Raw genomic sequence first — 23004 nt, forward strand, 5'->3', positions numbered from 1 at the left:
GAGAAACCACGAAATAAAATGAATTCATATTATTCTGCATCAATATTTGTTCTGTCTTTATTTAAATTCATAAAGGGAACTAATTGCATGAAATCAATAAGTGTTATTTGACTTTGGTTTCTCATCAAACAACAGAAAGCCTTCTGTATAAATATCATAACGATTTAGATAAATCTATAAGAATACTAATGAATGTAATGTAAAGAATGCTAATATTTATAATTTTGACTTTATTAAGTGTAGCAGAACAAATGAATGTATTTGAATGCATCTGTCTCTTCTCGGGCTTTAGATAATTTTATTATATATTAATAGCGCTCTTTTGAAAAAAACTTTAATCATTAAACTTGAAATGATAAAATTTTTAGCGACGGAGCGACTATGTTGTTTGCAGAACTTTCCAGATTGTATGACATCAATTTCCACTTATTTTTGAGATATTTTTCACTACCGATTTGAAGAAACGAAGAAATCTAAAAAGCCCATAATAGTCCATGTGTAAGTTATTACTAATAAAGGTAGATCGCTTGAATATATAGGCTACCTATTCCTACCATCTAGATATAGATACTTGCATGTTTTTGATGATGCTTGTAGTAGTTATCCACGTTTCAGCTCCGTATAATAGAACAAACTATCTTGACGTTCGCATTGAAGATTGCGATTTTGATCTTGGTTGAGAGTTGGTGTGAGTTCCATTCGTTCTTCAATTATAGGAATTCTGCCCTTACTTTGCTAATCCTTGCATTTATTTTTACATCAGATCCTTCTTGTTACTCGATGATGCCGTCCAGGTATGTGAAATTTCCCACTTCTTCCAGAGCCTCTCCATCAAGTGTGATTAGGCAGGTGTTATTCGTGTTGTATTTCAGGATCTTGCTGTTTCGCTTGTGTTTGTTGAAGCCTACTGCTTCAAGGATTGCCGCTACATTGGCTGTCTTGACCTGTATTTGTTGGTGGGTAAGAGATGGAAGAACAAGGTTATCTGTGAAATCCAAATCGTCAAGTTGCATTCAAGCTGTCCATTGTATTCCGTACTTGGATTCAGATGTGCAGGTATTCATACTCTAGTCAACCACCAGAAGAAACAGAAAGGCGGAAAGCTAGCAGCTTTGTTTGACTCCGGTCCTCACTTTGGATGCATCTGTCAGTTGTCCTCCATGCACGACTTTGTACCGTAACCCGTCGTATGAATCCCGGATGATGTTGACAATCTCCTGACGTATACCATAGTGTCGAGGAAGTTTCCATAATGTTCTCCTATCCACGCTGTCAACGGCATGTTTGCAGTTACTTCTATGTCTGACTTCACTTGTTCAGGTTGGTGTGTTCTGTTTCTGCTTTCTAATTATTCTTGGTTTGTCCGATGGTCATCTTGATTTCTTCGATCGTTGGTGGAGCGACATCTATAGGAAGATCTGTGCTGCCTTGATATCCGGTGGATTTAGTTGAGCTGGCTCATTCAAGATTTCCTCAGTGTTCTATCCATCTGTCGCACTGTTCTTGAATTTCAGTAATTGCCATACCGAATTATCTTATAGTGATTGGAAATTGAATTTCTAAAATGAACATGGGATTTTGTCATACACTACCGCTTAAGTTTACGCTCAATCGATTATTCGTTTCAACTTTTGTAGTCGTAGAATAAGTAAATAACACTTAACATAAACGTTTCTGTTAGCTTTTGTTTGAAACATTGAGCTTTTATGAATTTTAATTAATTATGATACCCATTGAGCATGTGAATTCTGTTCTTCATTTCCATTTACTTTGTTACTAACTGCAAATAAAAATGGAGACAGTGTATATTCTGTTTAACTACGATGTCACTGTTCACATTTAAAATAAACTTCGACATCCTACAACTGAGTTTCACTGTTTGATTTAGCGATTGACTGATTACAGTGGACTCAAGTTTAGTAACATTTGTCATAAGATGATAATTTACTTGTACCTCAAACATGGAAACGTGATCCTAGACATATATGTATTTGGTACAGACGAAAATGTCATAGGGAATGAGCTCTAACATGTATTTTGATATAAAAACATCCATGCACTATAGCCTGCTGTATTATGTGACAGTTCATTTATGTAGAAAAATGACCTCTTTTGAAGATCGTACTTTACAAAACTAAATACTTCAACAAATGTATTTTAGACAGTCGCAGTTATTTATATCCAGATATGAAAGTCACTAAGATAACATTCAAAAATAATCACCTCTTTTAGTTTAGATGCAATTACTATGACTACATGACTGAGAGATTGTGGTCACGAATTCTCACTAGAATTCCAGGAAATCCATCTTGAATTTATACGTAGTATAAAAATTGACTTTGCATGGTAATAGTTTGATATTTTCTACTCCGTTTTTCGGCGTATTCTCTGACGTTTCAAATCCTGATATTGACCTAACCATATTGTTTTTTTAAATGTACGGCGAATTACAGCGATGTCCCAATTTTCTGTTTATTACGTAATAACACCCATCCAGTAAGTTAGTTCTGCCGAATTAAACAAGAATTAAGAAAAAAGTTGATCAACCCTTTTGTATATATCTTTCATCTTTTTAATATTCTAGAAAAGTGGTCATTATGTACAAATATTTACATAAGAGGTTTTTAGGATCTATAAAGTTATAAAGAAAGAAAATAAGAAATTATTTTTTATATTACAAAATTAAATTGTGCAACTTTATATGCATGATAGTCAACTGATAGAGGTTGTGATTAATAAAATAGTATTCGAAATTCGTTTATCTGGCAAGAGGAAATAAAAATTCAAAATTACATATTATTGAAGATAAATAATTATATTCACTGGTGTAGTATCACAGTCATCAATCTGATCTTAATTTGTCAAATTTGTTCATTCATTAGACTGATATCAAAATGTTTACCATATACATTGTTTTGAATGCAAATCAATGGTGTATTTATACTGTTACACTTCTGACTCTCATTAAACAAAAAGTCATCGCAACGTGATTCAATCACCTTATCAACACATTTTAAATTATCGTGATCGAAGATTTCAGAACTTAATTGTACATTTTCGACTTTCGTTTTCTCATTCTCAACTTTGCTGGCATTTAGAAACTGTGACTCCAATGGAACAATATTCATGTTAATTTGATTGGCCGCTTCAGATGGGGACAATAACGTTAAATGTGGTAAATTCAAACTGGTCGCAGGAAGCTGAGCGAGAAGAACGGGACTAGAAAACTGTGCTGTATGTTGTTGTGTTGGCAAAATGTTTGATGATAATGAAGAAGATAATGTCGGTGGTTGTGATATTATTTTATCGTTTGTTGAAATCAAATGAAATGCATGATTACTGTAATAATTACCATAATTGGAAAAGTTGTTATCATTTTGACAGCTGATAGCCGGTACAGAAGTAGAGGCTTCCATGTCTGTTGTCCAGTAAACAACTGCTCCACTAAAATCACAACTGCACGAAAAGTCTTGTACTGATTGTACAGAGGGTTCTACAGAAATGATGCGATTAATATCAACTTTGTTATTAAATGTAACTCTCGATGGTTGATTTGACAATGTAAGATTGTTAACTCCTTCATCGGAATGGAGTTTCCCACTCTCATTTATTTCATGAAATGAACATAATTCGATGGAATCATGATTTGACTTCAGTATATACTTATTTGGACTATTCACAGTTTCTCTTGTTAATGTGGTCATTGTCAATGGGAAAGAAGTAGATACTTTTTCTTCTGATTGGTTTGACATACCTAAAATGCTTTTACTTGTTTTATTCTTACGCTTATATATGCAACAACCGATTGAACATATTATTACAACTGATATAAATGCTAAAGATAGGGCAAGTCCTGCAATTGTAAATGCGATTCTTCCAGTACCAGAATATCTGGAAATATTGTTGATCATATCAATCTTACTTGTCGACGATACTACAGAAGGTGATGAAATTGAGACACTTCGACTTATACTGTCATTAATATTAAAGTTATTATTAGCTGTTGTGGAAAATAAAAAGTTTTTTATTGAAATTTTTAAATCACCATAACCTGGTTGTACAAAAATAGGATCTGAAGTGGTGAAGTACATTTGTGGAGTAAAAAACGTTCCTAAAGTAAATATATATGGAATAGTTTCTTCATAAATTTCTATACCTTCATTAGGTATTTGATATGCTTCAAAATAAACGTTGTTTGATAGGAAATCTTGTAAACTGATACCTATCGAACTGGTTAGTTTATCATTTAAATAACCACTTGAAATAACTAATCGGTTATTAATATAAAATCTCCCTGATTGTAACATCGTTCCAGTTGGAAATGTGAACATTGTGATTGACGTGACCTTACGATTATTCTTAGTTGGCATTTGATTTGGAATGTTATATTTATGCAAAAGTTCATGGAATTTACTTATTTCTAAGTTTTGTGGATCAATTTTAGTCATTTTCCCAGGACTAACATAAAGTGTGTCAAAGGAAATTAACGACTGTACAGTTATATTCACAGTAAAAGTCATATATGAAGAGTGTTCACCAGATAATTCATTAGGTAGCCAATCAAGGATATTTGATCGAGTTCTCAAAGACATTCCGCAGACGAATTTTTTTATTTCGATGGTAAACGAGTCATGTGGTGTTGAAAAATTTGTCTTCTCATAGTATACTCGGTTCTGTTCTAACTGTGTGTAGCTGAATCTATGTACAGGTATTGTATCTACAAATACTCTGCCATAACTAGGTATTTGTTTGATATGGAAGAATGTAAAAAGATTTGTTTGGTAATCGTGTTGATAGTTTTTCCATCTACTTGATTGGACTTGTAACATTTCTGCATCAAGCCATAGTTTTGTTTCATTTTGTAACAGACTTAATTGTACTGAATTGTTCAGCACAACATTGCTCAGTATAATTTGAAATTGTAAAACACCGCTCAATTTATTCATTTGTAGATTAGGATATTCATTTTGATAGATCTCAAATGTTGCCGAATCGTATACAGCTATATTAGGGTCTTCTTTGCTTCCATCAACATTATTTGCAAAATATCTGAGTCTTTTTAGATTGACATCATTTTGTGTAATTTTATACAATGTTTCACATTCAGGTGTCAACATATCATGCTCTTGTTTAAATGAATTATATGAATAGTATAGTTTACCATATTTTGGCAATGTTTTAAAATGTATGTAAATAAATTGTGGCTGAATAAATTCATGCTGGACATATAAATGTTCATTGGTAATAGTTACATAATCATTCATTTCAACGGTAATTAAAGTTTTACTTCTGCTCAAAAGATTATTTTTATTTATTTGATTCACTGGATAGATGAGCTTAAGTGATGTATTTAAGTTAGGAACAATTTGTATTGGAAAACTAATAGGTTGTTCATAACTAGTCAACGAGCGATTTAATTGATATACCTGAAAGACAAATTTGAAAAGCTCATGAATTCATTTCTTCCAACATTAAAAAAAATTTTAATTTTACTTCATTCCACAAAATAAAAGGTTGTATTATGTTGTTTAATTGTCGCTATATGCAATACATTTATTTATAATCAACAAGGAAATTTAAGACACATAATGATCAAAAAACTGATTAGAGTAAAAGTGCCAATGACAATGGATTCGGTTTACAGTCTTTTTGTGTAAGATTTTAAGTAACCTCAAAAAGCAGAGAAAGATTTTCCAACACAACTATTGAGCGGAGAATATCCTTGTAACTGTTACATTATTAGTCTATGATCCAACCCTAAATAATCATAAAAATCAACAAAATTTGACAATGATTACTAGATGATCCAATAAAAATATACCTATTCAACTCACGACAAACCACATTTCATACAAGATGATGCTATGTAAACTTTCGCCAATACTGTAATATGATTTTATAGCAGTCATACTACTATTAATAATAATGGCAGTAGCAACAGTAGTGAAAATTATAGTAAATTAAATTATTCAATGATGTTAACATTTATTGTTTTTAATGTTAAGGCTATAAATCTCAATTGTTTTGATAACATTTAACATTTTTATGGTCAATTAAAACAAAATATTTAATCATTTGGATATAGTCATCTAAAAGATATACTGGCGAAACTATAATTTATGGACGAACCAGGTATAATTATCAGAAGGGTTTTTGTGGAGATTTAGTATATTGAAGTTAGAAATTAACACCGTTGGATGCCAGCTCAGTGGTCTATCGGTTAAGGGTTTCGGCTCGAGACTGGTAGGTCCTGGGTTCGAGTCTCGCGAGTGCGGGTTCGTGGATGCGCACTGCTGGGGAGTCCCATAATAGGACAAAACGGCCGTCCAGTGTTTCCAGGTTTTCCATGGTGGTCTAGCTTCAATTGACTCACGCTTTAAATCAGGTATAAGATAATAGGTCTCGGATTTCGGCGCGAAATCAACTCATTCATTTGGGTAGATAAAGTTTCGGCATTATAGCTTATGTCAGTTCGTGATGAAAACTATAAGTATAATTCCTAACTGTAACCGTGAACTGTAAATCATAATTCGAACTCCACACAGGTTTATAAGCCTCATCTTATCCCAGTCATTGTGTGGACACTCTTGAGGTCACTCTAGCGTCCCTCAAAGGTCGTCCATAAATTATAGTCTCACCGATATACTTACTATAAAAGTAATAAACAGTTTTCTTTCTATAGTTTAGAAGCATCAATTCAACACGTTACATGTAAGTATATTTTACATTTTAGACATTTGTACGAAGTTTGTTATTAATATTCATTAATATAAATAAACCATGCTTATCATTGTAACTGCTTATTTAAAAATAGCTTGAACATTATAAGTTCATTGAAGATTACTTCTGACCTCAATATATTTATAATAATTAAATAGTTTTCTTGTGTATTTTCAGTGAATGTCGAACATTACCAGTAGACTGTAAATTATAATATGATATGTATTTTAATCATACCATTCATTTAGCAGTTTAGTTAATGATGATTAACACTGTAATTGATTGACTGACCTTTCCTGTTAGTGTCATATTTTCACAAAAAATATTCTATGATTCCAACTATTTCTTCCCATATAAATAGTTTTTATTTGAGTATTACGACATACTATTACTGATATGAAATACATATTGTTTAAATACATTAACTTGGAAAGTGACTATAAATTAACTTAATATTGAATTATATCATCATACCCTATGTTAACTAACGATATGATATTTAGTAATCTGAATCAGTACTTCTAGGCTGATAAAACTTCAGATGAACGTTTTTTTCTTGTTAAATAAATTATTCTACATATATCCTTGTTGTCTTAATAATTATAATTATATATATATATATATATATATATATATATATATTTACTAGTTTGTTGGGGATATGCTCTGATAATATATCAAATAGTTTCGATGAACTTTGATTTCTAACCATACTCTAACTTTATGAAAACTGTGAAGTATTTGAAAAACAAATGTAGGGCTTATTCTAATTTATAAAAAATGAACTTACCAATAGTTCGAAACTGTCCTTTTTTGTTAATGAGCCGTCATGTCGATAAATTAATTTTTCTACTAACTCACCACTCAGTAAACCAGGAATTATACTACCAGTTTCCATCCTTTTTGATCCTAACCAAAGAGTTCCATGTTCTGGAGGTCTTGCAATTTTAAGCTGGCCATTTGAATATAAAATCACATTGAGATGAATAAATGATTATTATTCAGTTGTAATAGAATAAACGTGACTAAAAGTAGTTCGTATCAGGAACCAACATAAAGCCGATGATTGAAATATAATTGTGTGAACAATTATAGCTTAAATGTTTCGATATTTTTAGTAACGACTCTGCTCATATCATGCGATAAATGAATAAAAATTTCATCCTAGTACAAAATCAGGTTATCATTCAGTGAATGGATCATATTGTCACTTAACGTCGTTGTTAGTTTGTAGTAAACCTATTTCTAAACTAGTCCATGTCCAATATAAATCATAAATTAAATTGCTTTGCTTTAAAAAATGTTCCTTATCCTATCATTTTTATAAATATTATATCACATATTCATAACATTTCACAGGAACTTAAGTAATGGACTCAAGTAGCATGAGTTTTAATCTTGATTATTTTGATAACTTAACGCTGGAACTGTAAAGAGACGGTCATTAATTTATTATATGATATTACAGGATATAATGATGTGATCATCAAAATTTTAAAATTTAACAATAATAAAACAAGGGTCGAAACTTAAAAAAAACTATAAGTTCTTTTTCTTTTAGACTTTAAGAGATAAGTTTGTTTTTTTTATTCGATTAAAGTAATCCATAGGGAGTTATCTTTAGTTAGTCCATTCATCTGATAGAATTTAGAAGTAAATTTATAAAATTGTTAACTAAATTTTAACTTATAAATTTTTTTATTATAGTTCATAAACTTGAGACTAAACCATGAATAAAATAAGTAAAGATGGATAGTGGCTAGAGACTGACTAGTTTCAGTCCTAAAACATCAATGGGAAGATTCAAATAAACAATACTAAGGGAATCATGAATAAAATAATTTAGAATATTTACCGAGAATATATGAACAATGGAAGTTTCACTGAATGTACTGATTAAATAGAATACAAGCAAACTAAAGTATTAACTTTATCCTGTATAATTAGATTCAACAAAAAGAATGATTGTATACCATCATAATATTTATAAACATTAGTGAAGTATAACTAACTTACATTTTTACTTTCTGATTTATTAGTTTTGAAAAGTTCGAGAATTGGATTAGGATTGATATGATTCAATGTAATATCACCAGTATGACCATTATGTAATATTAAGGGATTTATACTTAATAAACGATTTTGATTATATTTAAAAATATAATCATATGATATAGATATTGAACCGAATATTATTTGAGATGTTAAGTGTTCTGTATAATCATTATAATTTGATACATCACCAATATTATGATCTTTTATATTGATGTTATTGTAATTTTTCTCATTGTTCTTATTTATAATAGTGGTACGTTTTACAATACTTGCACTGAGAATATATTCATCTTCAATAACAGAATTATACTGTGACAATGTCAATTGATTTCTGTTTGTATGCCATTTATTTGGATGAAATTTATAGGCTATTCTTCCCAATTTGATTTCCTCCTGTTGAATGAAATGAAACATTAAATTGTACTCTTACGATAACTTTGTGTTTACAACAGAGTCACAATTATTCAATACGGCAAAAAAAAGTAATATTTGCACTGAATACCTGTTTTTTTTTAATTATTATTCACAAAGCCAAGCTTGACTGACAAAACCTTTAAAGAATATAGTGAAGAACATCTGTGTCCATCTATGAGGCAGTAAGTGTTCACTAAACATAAAAGATAAAGTTATTTATCGAAAACCTGTTAGGTAGAAAATGTTGAAAGGTATTCTGGTAAACTTACCAACAAAAATGCAACCGTAGAACCTCAAAGAATGGTACAAAACAAATTATAGATAAGCAATTCTTGATTCGTAACTAGATTTATGACGAAATAAAGCCAATCAATTAAACCGGTCTATCAAAGTACAATGTCATCCAATCAACATTGAATACTATAATATTATTCATGAAATGTATTTATCATTAATGATAATTTAGAAGTGCAGAATATGCCTCTATCGCTTTTATGAAACCAATTTTCTATAACTGTTAGGGAAACAAGTATGTCAAAACAGAATATCTCTCTATTTTATTTTATATGAGTCATACACAGATTGTCCCATAATACTGTAACATTGGTATTGAAACTTCCTAAAATGACTGCTTAGTACAAGACATTTCCTAATTATAAGCAAAGATGGATAGTGGCTAGCAGTGGAATCCAGGTATTGGGTTCGAGTCCCAAAGTGAACATCAACTCTGAGATGCAGGTACATCCAGCTGACGGGTCCCAAATAGGATGAGATGGATTCCACGGCTAGCCACTATCAATCTTTGCTAAAATGCTTGTGAATTAAGGCTATATCGAGGCAATACGCACAGTATGCACATATGCCAATAAGAGACTGACCAATTGCAGTCCTAACACATCGATGGGAAGATTCAAACAAACAATACTAAATAAATTTCTTCTTTATACTCCTGGTGTCTACTAAATTTCTATTCAACATAAATCTTGTGTTTTTAGTAATTATTTTATAGAATTCATTATTTATTGATTTGTTTATTCATTGCGTTATACTAATTAGGCATAATCTATTATAAAACGTTTTCCCTTCATTACTATTTTGTCCGTATGTATATAGACTTATTAATATAGTTTCACTTTGATGTCCATGAACTTAGTGCATAAGTGAAATTACTACCCATTCTACTACTTTTCGAATTTTAAATTCAGCTGAATATATTTACATATCTCAGTTATAAAGGTATGTGAAGTTCCTTTGTGTCTTCTTATGATATTGTCCAGAACGATCATAAAAGATCCATAATTAAATAATTTAGTTTAAAGAATTGCACGAAATAAAAAGCATCCGTCTGAGCTTAAATATCATTCAACGCCTAAAGTGAGTCTTCGCAAAAACACTGACTTGTGTGTTTATCAAGGTACCCAAGAAATAAGTAATAAGGTGATTATTATTTTTTGCGGAAATGCGCTGCTGAAAAAATGTATTTTCGCCTATGATTTTTCAAAGCATCAAAATGGATGGCATGACAATCAAATTTAGGTAGTTGGCACTTGTTATCATTCATTTAATTGTAGTATATCTTCGTTCTTCATAAATAGTGAAAAAAATTCACAAATAAATCTGTTTTGATGAATTAAAGCAAGAATATCGTACGTGATAATAATCTGACTTTGTAATAAGTAATATTAGCAAAAATCTAATAATTAGGGAGGAAAATATACCTGAGTGAATTCATTTATACTATCATTCCAAATGGCCAAATGACTTCTGTCTGTGACACTGAACCTGACTATCGATCCATATGTTGGCTGAGATAAAACCTTGTACACCACATAAAGGCCCAACTCATTTTCAAGTTGACATTGACGTGGCATTAAACATGGAAGTGATGATGAAGTATTAGACAGATTGTTGTTCTTCAGCGCAGTTGAATGAGATTCATAATCCATCGATTTTAGGGTGCTGAACTTTATTTGAGTACTGATGTGATGAGGAGTAATTATTTCAAATCTACGAACAGTAAACAAATGTATTCAAAATTTACTTGGCTTTTCCAGTATATTTAGAAACAAGTGAAAATTTCACTGCAATTAAGAATTTATTTCTTCTAACAATTTTTCTTTAGCATACACTATCTAGAGTGTGAGCTTTCATTTATATATTGACAGTTGGTTTTTACTCAGTAAATCATCTATTGATAAACCACATAAAGAAGCTTAGATCTAGGGAACCAGGAGTAAATCATATAATATGGTGACCTACTCTAGTGAAAATGATGGCATTTATGGATTGACATTAAAGCTTCCTGAAAAGAGTGAAGATTTCGAATTGCATTGTCAACAAAGTTCGGTGATTTTATTGAAAGCATGTCCAAGGAAACGACTGATTGAACTATTTCAAATAACGTCAGGGACAAGAACATTAATTGGAGTCTGTTATTCTCTTTAGAAACTATTTTGACACATTTTCTAATCAAATAATGATACACGAATAACCAATCGAATCCATTAATAGCATTTAGTATAGCTACGCTACCAGAAATGGAATGGAGCCCACAAAATCATCATAAACAAGAGTCTAACACTTTAATTTCTTACCCTTTGGGAAACACTAGCAATGTTCGATTGCTTATGACATTCAATTCCACTGTGCCAGGAATTATTTGAAACTGATAAATATCAGATCGATATAAATTGTATATCAGGACAAAAGCAAAACCGCAAGCCGTACCTTTCTGTGAACCTATGAATGTTTACAGAAAAAATAACTTATGAATATGATTAAATTTGTTTATGGAAAAAATATACTGTTGATAATGATAAGACACTGAAATTTGTTCATTGAAATGAATTAAAAGCGTGAGACATCTTTCCTTCTTTTACTTACAGGAACTAAAATACAATAATCATAAACACCAGTTAACTTACATAAAACCGAACAGTCATTTTATTGATAAGTAATTGGGTCATCAAAATATGGTCATATGAGTAGGTTGTTTGAAACAAAGTATATTATATCGAAAACATACATACAAAGGGTACTTTTATCTTTACAAGCGTAGATTTTGCAGTTTATTTCAGATAGGTTAAAGTACTTATTCACTGCTTAGTTGATTAACAAATATAGTGTATTGTGAAATGATTTAAGAAATCTTATTTTTAAAGTTACTAACCAACTAGGTAATTTTGATTAATCATACGATAAACTCTGAATGATTTTAATCACATAACTTACCCTACTATGAAATAAATATATGTCGTTAGAAAAAGCCTCTACAAAACCTTTTACCTGAAAATATGTAGTTAAAACAATGCAGTGTTCAAACGACAAGCGTCCAGCATAGATCTAATAACATAGATTAATTGTAATCATGAAAATAAGGAGAGAAAAAATATTGGTAACTTAGGTAGAGTTGAACAATAACATAACAGAATAATTTTTAGGGATTGTGTGTTCATTATTATTCTACATTTCCACTGTTCCTTTACAAAACAACCTGAACCAAATACATAGTGAATCAGCATAGTTTTAAAGATTATAGATGATAAAAAAATAAATTTAATAATAATCTGAAATCCATATCTAAGAGCTTATGTCACCTAGTTGTTATAGCTTAGGGAATGTAATTATGCGGGCAGGGGGGAAATAACTTAATTTCAAAGCAGTTGCGATCTAACTTTCAGAAGATGGAAATTCAAGTAAATACAGCCCTTTTTCAATGGTAATGTATAAGAATCGAACTCCTTTATACAAAGAAATGTATATACGTAATTCCAACATTCTAAATTAGTAATAAATATTTTATTTTGCTATATGCCGATGAACAGAAAATTGTAATTCTGACTTTTCGTAAACTAATATAAGCTACTTCTTCAGAGTAAATTCTAAGGTTATTAAACTAGTATCATGTTGAGAGCGTACATGTAATGCTTACCATCGTAACGTTTAGAGATGTTAATAGACAAGTTTTATGTTAAGAATTATCACGGAGATGATTCGCATTTGAAGGCAGCTTTCATTAATGATTCAATTCCTTTGGATTAACACTTTGAAAGACTTGAAATCCTTAAAATCTTCAAATACTTATCAACAGAGTAATTAATTACTATATAAACAATTAAATGACTAAGTGACTAATTTATTAAACAATGAAAATCTATGAATTAAAACTCCCTGAGTATTTCGTATAGGTATTAACATGTTTATAAGTGGTTAAATAAGTTATAAACCTTAAAAGTTAACCAAATAGTCAACAAATAAAAAACCATGTAATTACTTTGTTAATTCGAAGATTTAAAATAACAGTGAGATATTTATTATTGAAAATTTTTAATAAAAAAAAACATTAATTTTTGAAAAATTCATTAGTTCACTAGAAGTATTAACAGACTGGTTAAATGAACGTTTTCTAGTTATATATGTTCTGTAATATAAATGTAACATGCCCAAAGAAACAGTATTTAGTGATCAGAATGACTAACTTCTTATTAGTTTGTTCGTTTCGTTGAATATTTGTTTTAAGCATATGATAAATATATGCGAAATAATATTTTACAAGGTGTTCACAATAATTTCATTAGCTGCCTACATAGGAATAAAAACTCAGAAATATTTGATCGTTTGTTGCAACTCTTACATACGCAAATCGTCAAATATATATTATCAACTTACAGGAAAATGATTCTCCTTTACCTGATTCATTAAAGTGTATACGAGAAAACGTTTTTCGAGTAAACAAAACGCATATCCAAGCTTTAGATGTTACGTGATTATTTTCATGCTCATAAAATTACTAGGTTGTTTCAGACTACAAAACTTACAGCAAGTATAATGAACATTTGAACATTCAGTCACCTATCCACATCCAACCTTTTCATTATGATCCTTTTCGTACGAAACAGAATATCACTTAAGAAAGTAGAGAATTTTAGTTTATGAAGTAGTTTATTTATTTATATTTAGCGCTTAAGCTGTTATACAGCACCGAAGTGCTCATTTGGACACTAGATTTAGGATTGCGTTATACACTAAAGTAATAGTTACCAGTTAAGCCTTAAATTTTCTAGCAAAGTTAAAATCAATATCAACTGGAAAAATAATTTAACAATATATAAATAGACAGTGATTCGTGTATTCTGCCTTTCCTCCAAAATACTGAAATGTACAGTGCAAAAAAACTGTACACAGATTTTAACATCAATTTAAAGGGAAAATTGACGTGACAAATATCACTGTGAACGTTACGCTAGTGTATCTAAACAAAAATTGCATCGAATTTCCAAGAAATACAAATCCATTTATCATATGAAACTAGGAAAAGAAAATACGAATTCCCAAATGATATATAGTTATGCAAATGATAACTTGCAAATATTTTAAAGAGCTTTAGAAATTAATTTAAACATCATCCATTCTGTTAGTCATAGTTTCACTAGATACCTAAGTTGTTTACCTTTCTATAATTCATTCTACATTTAAAATGTGATTTGCATAAACCGAACTGCCTAAAATTGTTCCGAACTTTATAAGAAATAAATTTATGCTTTTTTCCATTGAAGGTTAATTACCCTCATTTGGGTGTTCTTCTCTAATCATATTTTTGTTAAAACGAAATAACAAGATTTGAATTTCAAAATAGTTCCTATTATAAACTTTTATTAATACTTCTGAATTGATTTTCTATTATAGGATACACCACGCTTGAATAAAGTTTGGTAATAAAAAGATTTCTTGATAAATGTAGCAAATGATAAAAATAGAAGTAACTAAAAGATCTACATATCATGTCTATACGGAAATAGAAATTTATGTGTTTATAGGAATTCCAGAACAAACCTCGTGTATATATGAATTCAGTCTATGCACGGAATGTCAGCTCGCTTTCAAGAATTGAAAATATTTCTGGCTTTTTATAAACTGATAATAAGTTTTCCATCATTGATCTGGATAACAGTTTTCAATAGCTATAGATATACTTTGTGGATGAAAAAATTTATAATGTAATTTTCCGAATAAACTTCACAATCACTGAAAATATCGAACAACCTAAAAAACTAGAAACATTTCTGACCTATTGTCATATTGACATGCATAGCTACTTCTCTCCACATCAATCACCTGGTATTTTCCCGTAATCTCTTTTACTTACTATGTCTAAGTGAAGTAAAGGTATGAGAAATGTGAGGGATTTCTTCCATGCCAATTATCCTCTAAAAAAGCAGGATTTACGAATCAAATTAAATGTCCAAATTTTCGATTTACAATAATGAAACCAAAATTTGCGATGCATAACATTTCTAGTTAATGACAATATTATAAAAGCATTTATAGTTATTTAACAAAAATATTCACAAATACATGTTGTTGATTATTAGATAAATATGGTCCTATCGCAAATTCGAAAAATTGTTTTAATCCATTTTTTACAGGTAAGTCTAGAACATCTTACTTTCGTAACTACTATTTCAATCTAACGAAGAATAATAATTCCTCAATAATTTTGTCTTTTCATTTGCGTGTTATCAAGCAAAACGCAACGGTTTATAAATTGGTTGCATCATATTTCGTATGGTTTAAACGTTTATGTTTTATTTAATAGAAATATGTAGATATAGAAAGCGTAAAAACACGTTTTCGTCACAAAGAACATTTGCTTTCAGCTAAGTTCCTAAGAAACATTCAAATAATATAGTTGAGTTTATATAACTACTTGATATAAATTCATTTCAACTGCGTCACAAGGCGAGCCCTCACATGGAATCCTGAAGGTCAAAGGAAAAGAGGAAGACTAAAGAACACATTACACCGAGAAATGAAGACAGACGTGAGAAAAATGAACAAAAATTGGATAGAACTAGAAAGGAGGGCCCAGGACAGAGTGGGTTGGAGAATGCTGGTGGGAGGCCTTTGCTCCATTGGGAGTAACAGGTGTAAGTAAGTAAGTAATAAATTCATTTAAAACTAATCTAACATGCAGTGAAAAGAACTAGTTATAGTGTGAAATTTCCCAAACTATGTCACTTCACACTAAAAAATGGAGGTAATAAAAATTAACTTTTTTAACAGATTATATCAAAAGGATTACACGTTACAAAACATTTTCGAAAAATGTATTATTTTATAAACTGTTAAGACGTTAATATGAATCTTTTTATCGAAAATTATAAAGACATACCGCTATGAACAAATCCCACTCGTCCTTGTCGAAGATCCATTTGTGTAAATGTACTTAAACTAACAGAAAAACTGTTTAAAAACACTACGTGACCTTGATGTGTGTACAAGATTTCGTAGGTGATTTGATCTAAAACATATCAAAATAAAATTAAAATTGTGATGATTTAATGAAATGATTATTCGGAAAATAATTTTTATATTAGATAGAGAGAAAATGTTTGTTTAATCGAGAATGTCTTTGTGTCTTAATCAGTTGATTTACGCTTTAGTTAGGGTGGTATCTCAGTGATTCCATTGATTAGGCGTGATAGGGAAAAACATGTGAAGTATATAAATCCTTTTTTTTCCTGATACAAAATAAAAATAACAAGAAATAAATTAGGTACAAATTCAGAGAATTTACAATTATTTCATTCTAGACCTAGTGTTAAACTCATTAAAGGTATATTGACCGAAAGGAATGATGATGAATCGTCACAAAATTTTTACAGTCAACTGTATTATGTGAAACTCTTAAGAATAGCTCATACTTGATCATCTATGATGAAAATCTACTGAGAGCTTGACTAAATTTACTGTACCATTTTTATGTAGATAAGTTAGCAGAACTTATAAAATAGTGACTTTAAGAACTATATATTTTCACTGTAAAATTAATTCGTAAATATTTTAACTCAACTGAACAGTATCAATTAATATAGCTGCGTAAAAGTAAAAAGAAATGCAGCCATTTCTAAGTCTCAGAAACACATTCAAAAGAACAGTACAAAACAGAACAATTTAAAAAACATCATTATCTTCAATTCATTCGCCTAAAAACCATTCATTATTGTACTACTTTTTGAACTAAATAGTAAAACAGTGATAAAAGATAATTGTTGTTCAAACTGATGTTTTAGTCGTCATTCCGTTTACATATTTCCAGGACATAAATGATGGGACAATAAGTTTACTAAGTAAATTCAGGTGCTAATAAGTTCTGTACACAAGTATTAGATAAAAAGAAACAGTTCAATAGATTATCATTCTCAGGTTAATATTTTTGAGACAGTAGTTCAAAAGACACGAAATCGTATTATGATAATCACCAAACATGGTATCAGTTACACATTTGAAATGTCTAATAATTCCCTCAATTCAGCCCAGATGTATCTTTAAATGAGACTTCCAAAATCTGCAGTATTAAGGCTAAGTTGCTTTTTGTTGGTTCCCAGACAAAGGCTGATTTAATCAAAACCAATCAATTAACAAAATGTACCGAGTTTCTGTTTATCATACGATGGCCGTTGGACTCCAGATCTTCTGAAATATCCATAATTTTGACTAAAATCTAGTTACCACAATCCATGTAAGTTATAAAAAAGAAGCATTTTCAACTTCAGTTACTAATTTTATCTGGTAACATGCTATGTGGTCTTCCACATATTTTGAGTCACCCACACTTGTGAATTTTAAACTTCAAAATCTAGTAATATCGTTTATTTTCCCGAATCATATATCTACATTTCAGTTGATCCCATTGTTCCAAAGAATATTTTTATTTACCTAACTGATACATACACATGTAAATCAATAAAAATACAAATTCATAATTCTTTTCTGCAAAGCACTTCCCGCTATTTATTAATCCATAATATTGAAGCTGTTTGCACTAATAAATCCAACATCTTAGTGAAAAGAGATTCAACATTCGGTTCTGCTAACCGATTTTTTGAAGTCCTTATTACCTTTTGTAAATTAATAATAACAGTAAATAGACCTATGAAGAAGAGAATACTAAATCAACAAGTAATAGTTTAAAAACAAAACGGATACGTAGGTTGACTACGAAAGCAGCCTAAAAACGATGGAGTTTTAATGGTGTAATTTCATTGTATACATAAGTTATCCATCAATTCCTACCCTCAAGGTCTTAATATCACGGGTTTGAGCTTGGGAAGGGTCGTACAATTTGTCAACATTACATGTACGTTGTGCTGACAGATTTTGTTACGTCCTTGATCTGTCTACCCGCTTTCGTACCGAGGATAACTTGTCTAATGTAGGTTAAGACCTTGATGCGATAGGCTGACTAGCTTAACCTCGAGGCTAGTATGCGTGAGTTCGAAGTAGGGGTAGAGAGCCGAAAACTACTCTATCCCTGATTGTCTGACAAGCACACGCGCGAGAGAGAAGACAAGGACAACTGGAACACTACTCGATTTCTTCCAAAATACGATCTGGTACCCGAATTCAGATTAGTGTAAAAAGACACATCAATAAATCGACGACTAACCTGATCACAACGTTCAATAGTTAGGAAAATACATTTGTCCAAAACTGGGGGATTAGAATAGAAAATAAAGTACAAAAGGTTACGTCTAAATTACAATAGCTTTGGAACAGAAAATGCTATGGCAGTGAATCATACATCAAACGAAAGTTTATGATCTGTTGAATAGACTAAGGACAAAAATAAATGTTGCTGTTATACAAGCTTTGAATTAAATGAGATAACGTCCCCAAAAATAGCTTCCGTAGTTTGTTAAGGCTTCTTGTTTCGCTGTTTACATCAGATTTCATCTAGCGAAAAACTCAGTTTCGAGGTTTTTAGTAGGAAATCACGTGGATAATAAATATCATGATGGAAAAAAAATATAAATACTTAGTAAATACACTTTTTTAAAATGCTAGAGAGTACTTTGAAAAATATTGCGTAAAATCGAAAACATCAAAGATTGGTAAATCCATTACTTAGCCCATTAAACTCAGGTTCGTGCCATTTAATGTTCAAGAATTTAGCTAAGATAATTTCGTATAATTTTCCCTTAAAAGTTGATTAGAAGGAAGTTTTAAATATGTGTTTAAAACTTTGTGGTACTAATTAGATAATTTTATCTTCTAGTGTAAAGAAATTTTAAAAAATTCCCACATTGAAAATTAGAGAAAGTATATATGCTAATAGTACTGCTTCAATTAAATCTTTTTCAGACTAAAAATAATTAGTATCTCATTTGTCTGTTGTTTAATACTGATCTAATTCTTTGAATATTTTCATTAAGACACTAAAAACACAAGTTCAGCAAAGAGATATTTCATTTCAATTAAGTCTTCATCAAGCCTCTACTTTAACTTTTCAGGTTTTATCATTAAATATAAAAACAGTGACAAATAAATAGGGTAAATCAACCTAAGAGTAAAGTAATCTTAAACAGTTGAATCCAGGAGTCGATCTAAGCTAGACCACCGTCATTTAGTTACACAACGAATGCAAAATTAAAAATAAGGTCAAATTTCATAATTATTTAATTATCACAACTAACTACCTTAGAATAGGAATTGAAAACAGATAAAAATACAAACTATTTAAATGTAAATGTTTGTATTATTCGTGTAAATGATAAAGAGTAATTATTAAAAAGAGATTAAATAAAAATCATGTAATCAGATTATTTAACACATCTCGTAAGATTAAAATTAGAAATTAAAATTTCACAGAATCAAAAAGTTGGGAGGATTCAAAAGGGTATTTTAGGAAAGGGAGCCAATAGTAAATTGAGAGGCTGTACAAACTTTTTATGTATATAGATGTTAGGCTTAGCAATATAGAATACTATAGCGTCTACTCTATGTAGGAGCTGGACCCTGGAACCGTAGAATAGTTTTGATGGGATTTTATGGATCAATTTGCAATTCGGTCAATACTATAAGTGACTTGACTTTGCCAGCATTATATTTTGACGCCAGATGGTTCGTGGAAGTTGATAGTAATCCTCATTTAGCTTGTATTTTGCGCTAGTTAGAACTCGTCAGCAAGGCATACCATAATCTTCATGGACCTGATGATTTTGGTGTATGCGAACCTGATCCACGCACTTTCACAATCAATGAGGTATATTGGTCAGGACTGGTATATGTAAACCTAACATTCAAACCTATTTCACACGATTTGGAGTCACTTAAATAAGTTGTTCTAATGCAACTTGATAGGAAGAATTTTAATCATCACAAAAGGATTTCAATATTTTGTACTATTTACATATATATGCTTTCTCAAAAAATTGGGGGCTAATTTTAGCCGGTTTATTACTGATGGATTCTTAGCTCTTGATGATGTCATCTTAACAGATTTTTTATGGTCTGACCATGCAACATATGAATAGATTTTGTTTATAGTGAGTGGGTGGGAGACTAAATAGGTGTATGCACTGACAAACAGAGGCACACTTTCTATACGGACCTCCGCTTATCAATTTCTTCCTGTCTATTTAATGATATGTCGTGAGAATATCAGTCATTTTTTCATTGATTCTTATAAGTGGAAGTGACTATTGAAATTCTGAATGAACAACTCATTTTAAGTAGGAAAAAGTGGATAACCCGATCAAAAACATTTTATGAAAAACTGGTCAATATCAGGTGGTAAAACTGAATAGCTGTGATATCTCAGTATAAAACACTTAATAAATTATCTGTTCGAGCTTGTAGTCATAATAAATGTGTAATATTACTTATATGATTCAATATTTGCTCCAAATTGCATAAGACTGCTTTATTTTACCGCTTCGAGTTGACATTAACCCAGAAATTTTCCACTTAATGTATGAGGTGTAGATTGTTTACCTACTATACTGAAAATCTCAAGCAAACTTCCGGTTAACTTTTATGTATACCCTTTTATTATAATAGGGTTGATAAAAGAGCATTTCTCATAAATAAAATAAGCGAACTGTTATGACCATTATTTCCTAAAAACAAACAAAAATTTTCAACACAGTTTTTTAAAAATTATGCTGGATGAAGAAATTTATTTTCTCTCTCCTAAATATCCAGTCGAATAAGGTAAATAAAAGATAAAGTGATACAGGCATTTTTATTTTTGAGTTATGACTAAAGGTAATGACTATGACATGACGTCAAAATGTGTAAAACTTAAAAGCTTCATAAAAAACTATACTGCAATAGTGAATAAAGTCATTGAAGTTAGATGATTGCTGCTCCTAGGCAGTAAAGGAAACAATGATCATGTATAGGTGTAAAAAAACGCATAAAGTTGAGACTTTAAAAACAATAAACAAAAGGCACTCCCAAGAAATCTACATAAACATATAATTATAGAGATCGTACATATTTTATATCTCATTTCCTAGCAGAAATAACTCTGAGCATAACATTGATTGAAGTATAAATCAATTGTAATATTTGTAGAGTTTCTTGTGATATTCACTTGGTATCGAACATATACATTTCAGATGGTTAAGATTAATCACTAACATAATAATAGTATTTATCACAAAACGGATGAAAAACTAGTTTTCTCATGTCAACAAAATGAAGGAGGAACATTGAATCAAGACGACATTGTGTTTACTTTTTTATATCTTTATGTCATTGAAAGCTAATAACCTGAAAATGTATAAATAATATAAAGCGAAAGTGATGTAGTTAACACTCAAATGAAATATCTGAAATCTAGATCAATTGGGTCTCAAGGAGATCAGTAAAATTGTGAACGCATTTCTACCATATTATTTATTACGAGATAAATGCAAAATATCGAATAATTTATCATTGACAACATAAACTGTTCCCAGTGCAGTGGTAGATATGAGATAATAGAATAGCAAAGTTAGTTAAGTAGATACAGACGATTCCAGTTTTCAAAGAATAGATGTTTTAAACATTTTGAAAGGAGTATAAAGCACTTAAACAAAATTAAAGCGAATTATCATAAAAGATGGTACATCTATGTTGACGCTTCCAGTAGCTATCTGTCACGGATTGAAAATGATAAAAGGAGATAAGTGAACGGAACTAGTGGTGGGAAAATTAAACTGTCTACATCTTACTGCGTGACAAAAAGATAGATTTTATAATTGATTGTCTTTATCTTAAAACTAACAGTCACAAGTAATAGGGATAGTTACTAACCCTGTGGACATATTTTAAATACTTTTCTATTTTTCATAAAAGGTTTATCCTACTCTTGTTTTTTTAATACAATATACAACGAAACAAGTTTCATCAAATTAAGTAAAATATGGTTAGTATGTTTTATTATTCATGATATATTCTTACCAAAATATAAAACATTAACAAAATAAAATAACTAACATTTTGTCAACCAATCATAACCCATTAACATCTATTGAAACCAAAAGTTTCGTTATTTTGCTTTCGTATTATCAAATATGTCAAAAAAAGAAGGAATTAATCTGAAATACTCTACGTCGAATTCAATCTTTTTTTGTAGACTATTATTTAATATCTTGCAAACACAATAATTAATGGAAATAATTGATTTTAAAGAATATGATACCTTCCAAATTCCCATCAGTGGATAAAAATATTCTTCATCATCGTAAAATCAATTTCAGTTGAAACTTACCTGAATTGAACCCACTTGTTAATGCTGCATTTAAATAATCCGTATGAATAACAACTGATGAACCGGTTAAAATACGCATTGGTCTACAAGTCTTTAAATATGGTCGAGAATTCATTTCATTTAAAGTAAACTTAATTTTGACTGGATTAACTGTCATTGTTTTTGTTGTAAGTTCCAGTACTTGTAACTAATAATAAAAGAATGAAAAATGGGCATTTCAAAAAGTATTCTATAATTACTTTTTGTGAAAACATAAGACAACAGTTGAACTATTC

At 30.3% G+C, this 23004-nt stretch overlaps 1 protein-coding gene across 1 annotated transcript in view; it reads right to left on the reverse strand.

Moving 5' to 3' along the window:
• Positions 1-2861: 2861 nt before the first annotated feature.
• The window catches only part of Smp_137200 (hypothetical protein), a gene marked incomplete at both ends in the record, with an annotated part of 41755 nt that continues 21612 nt past the window's right edge, over positions 2862-23004 (reverse strand). Inside the window, 6 exons of the mRNA XM_018796198.1 lie at positions 2862-5426; positions 7511-7672; positions 10908-11196; positions 11784-11928; positions 16361-16489; positions 22730-22916. Coding sequence (XP_018646914.1) covers positions 2862-5426; positions 7511-7672; positions 10908-11196; positions 11784-11928; positions 16361-16489; positions 22730-22916 — 3477 coding nt within the window. The remainder of the gene's footprint in view (positions 5427-7510; positions 7673-10907; positions 11197-11783; positions 11929-16360; positions 16490-22729; positions 22917-23004) is intronic.

This window comes from Schistosoma mansoni, assembly GCF_000237925.1.
Source record: "Schistosoma mansoni, WGS project CABG00000000 data, supercontig 0176, strain Puerto Rico, whole genome shotgun sequence".
Lineage (NCBI taxonomy): Eukaryota > Metazoa > Platyhelminthes > Trematoda > Strigeidida > Schistosomatidae > Schistosoma > Schistosoma mansoni.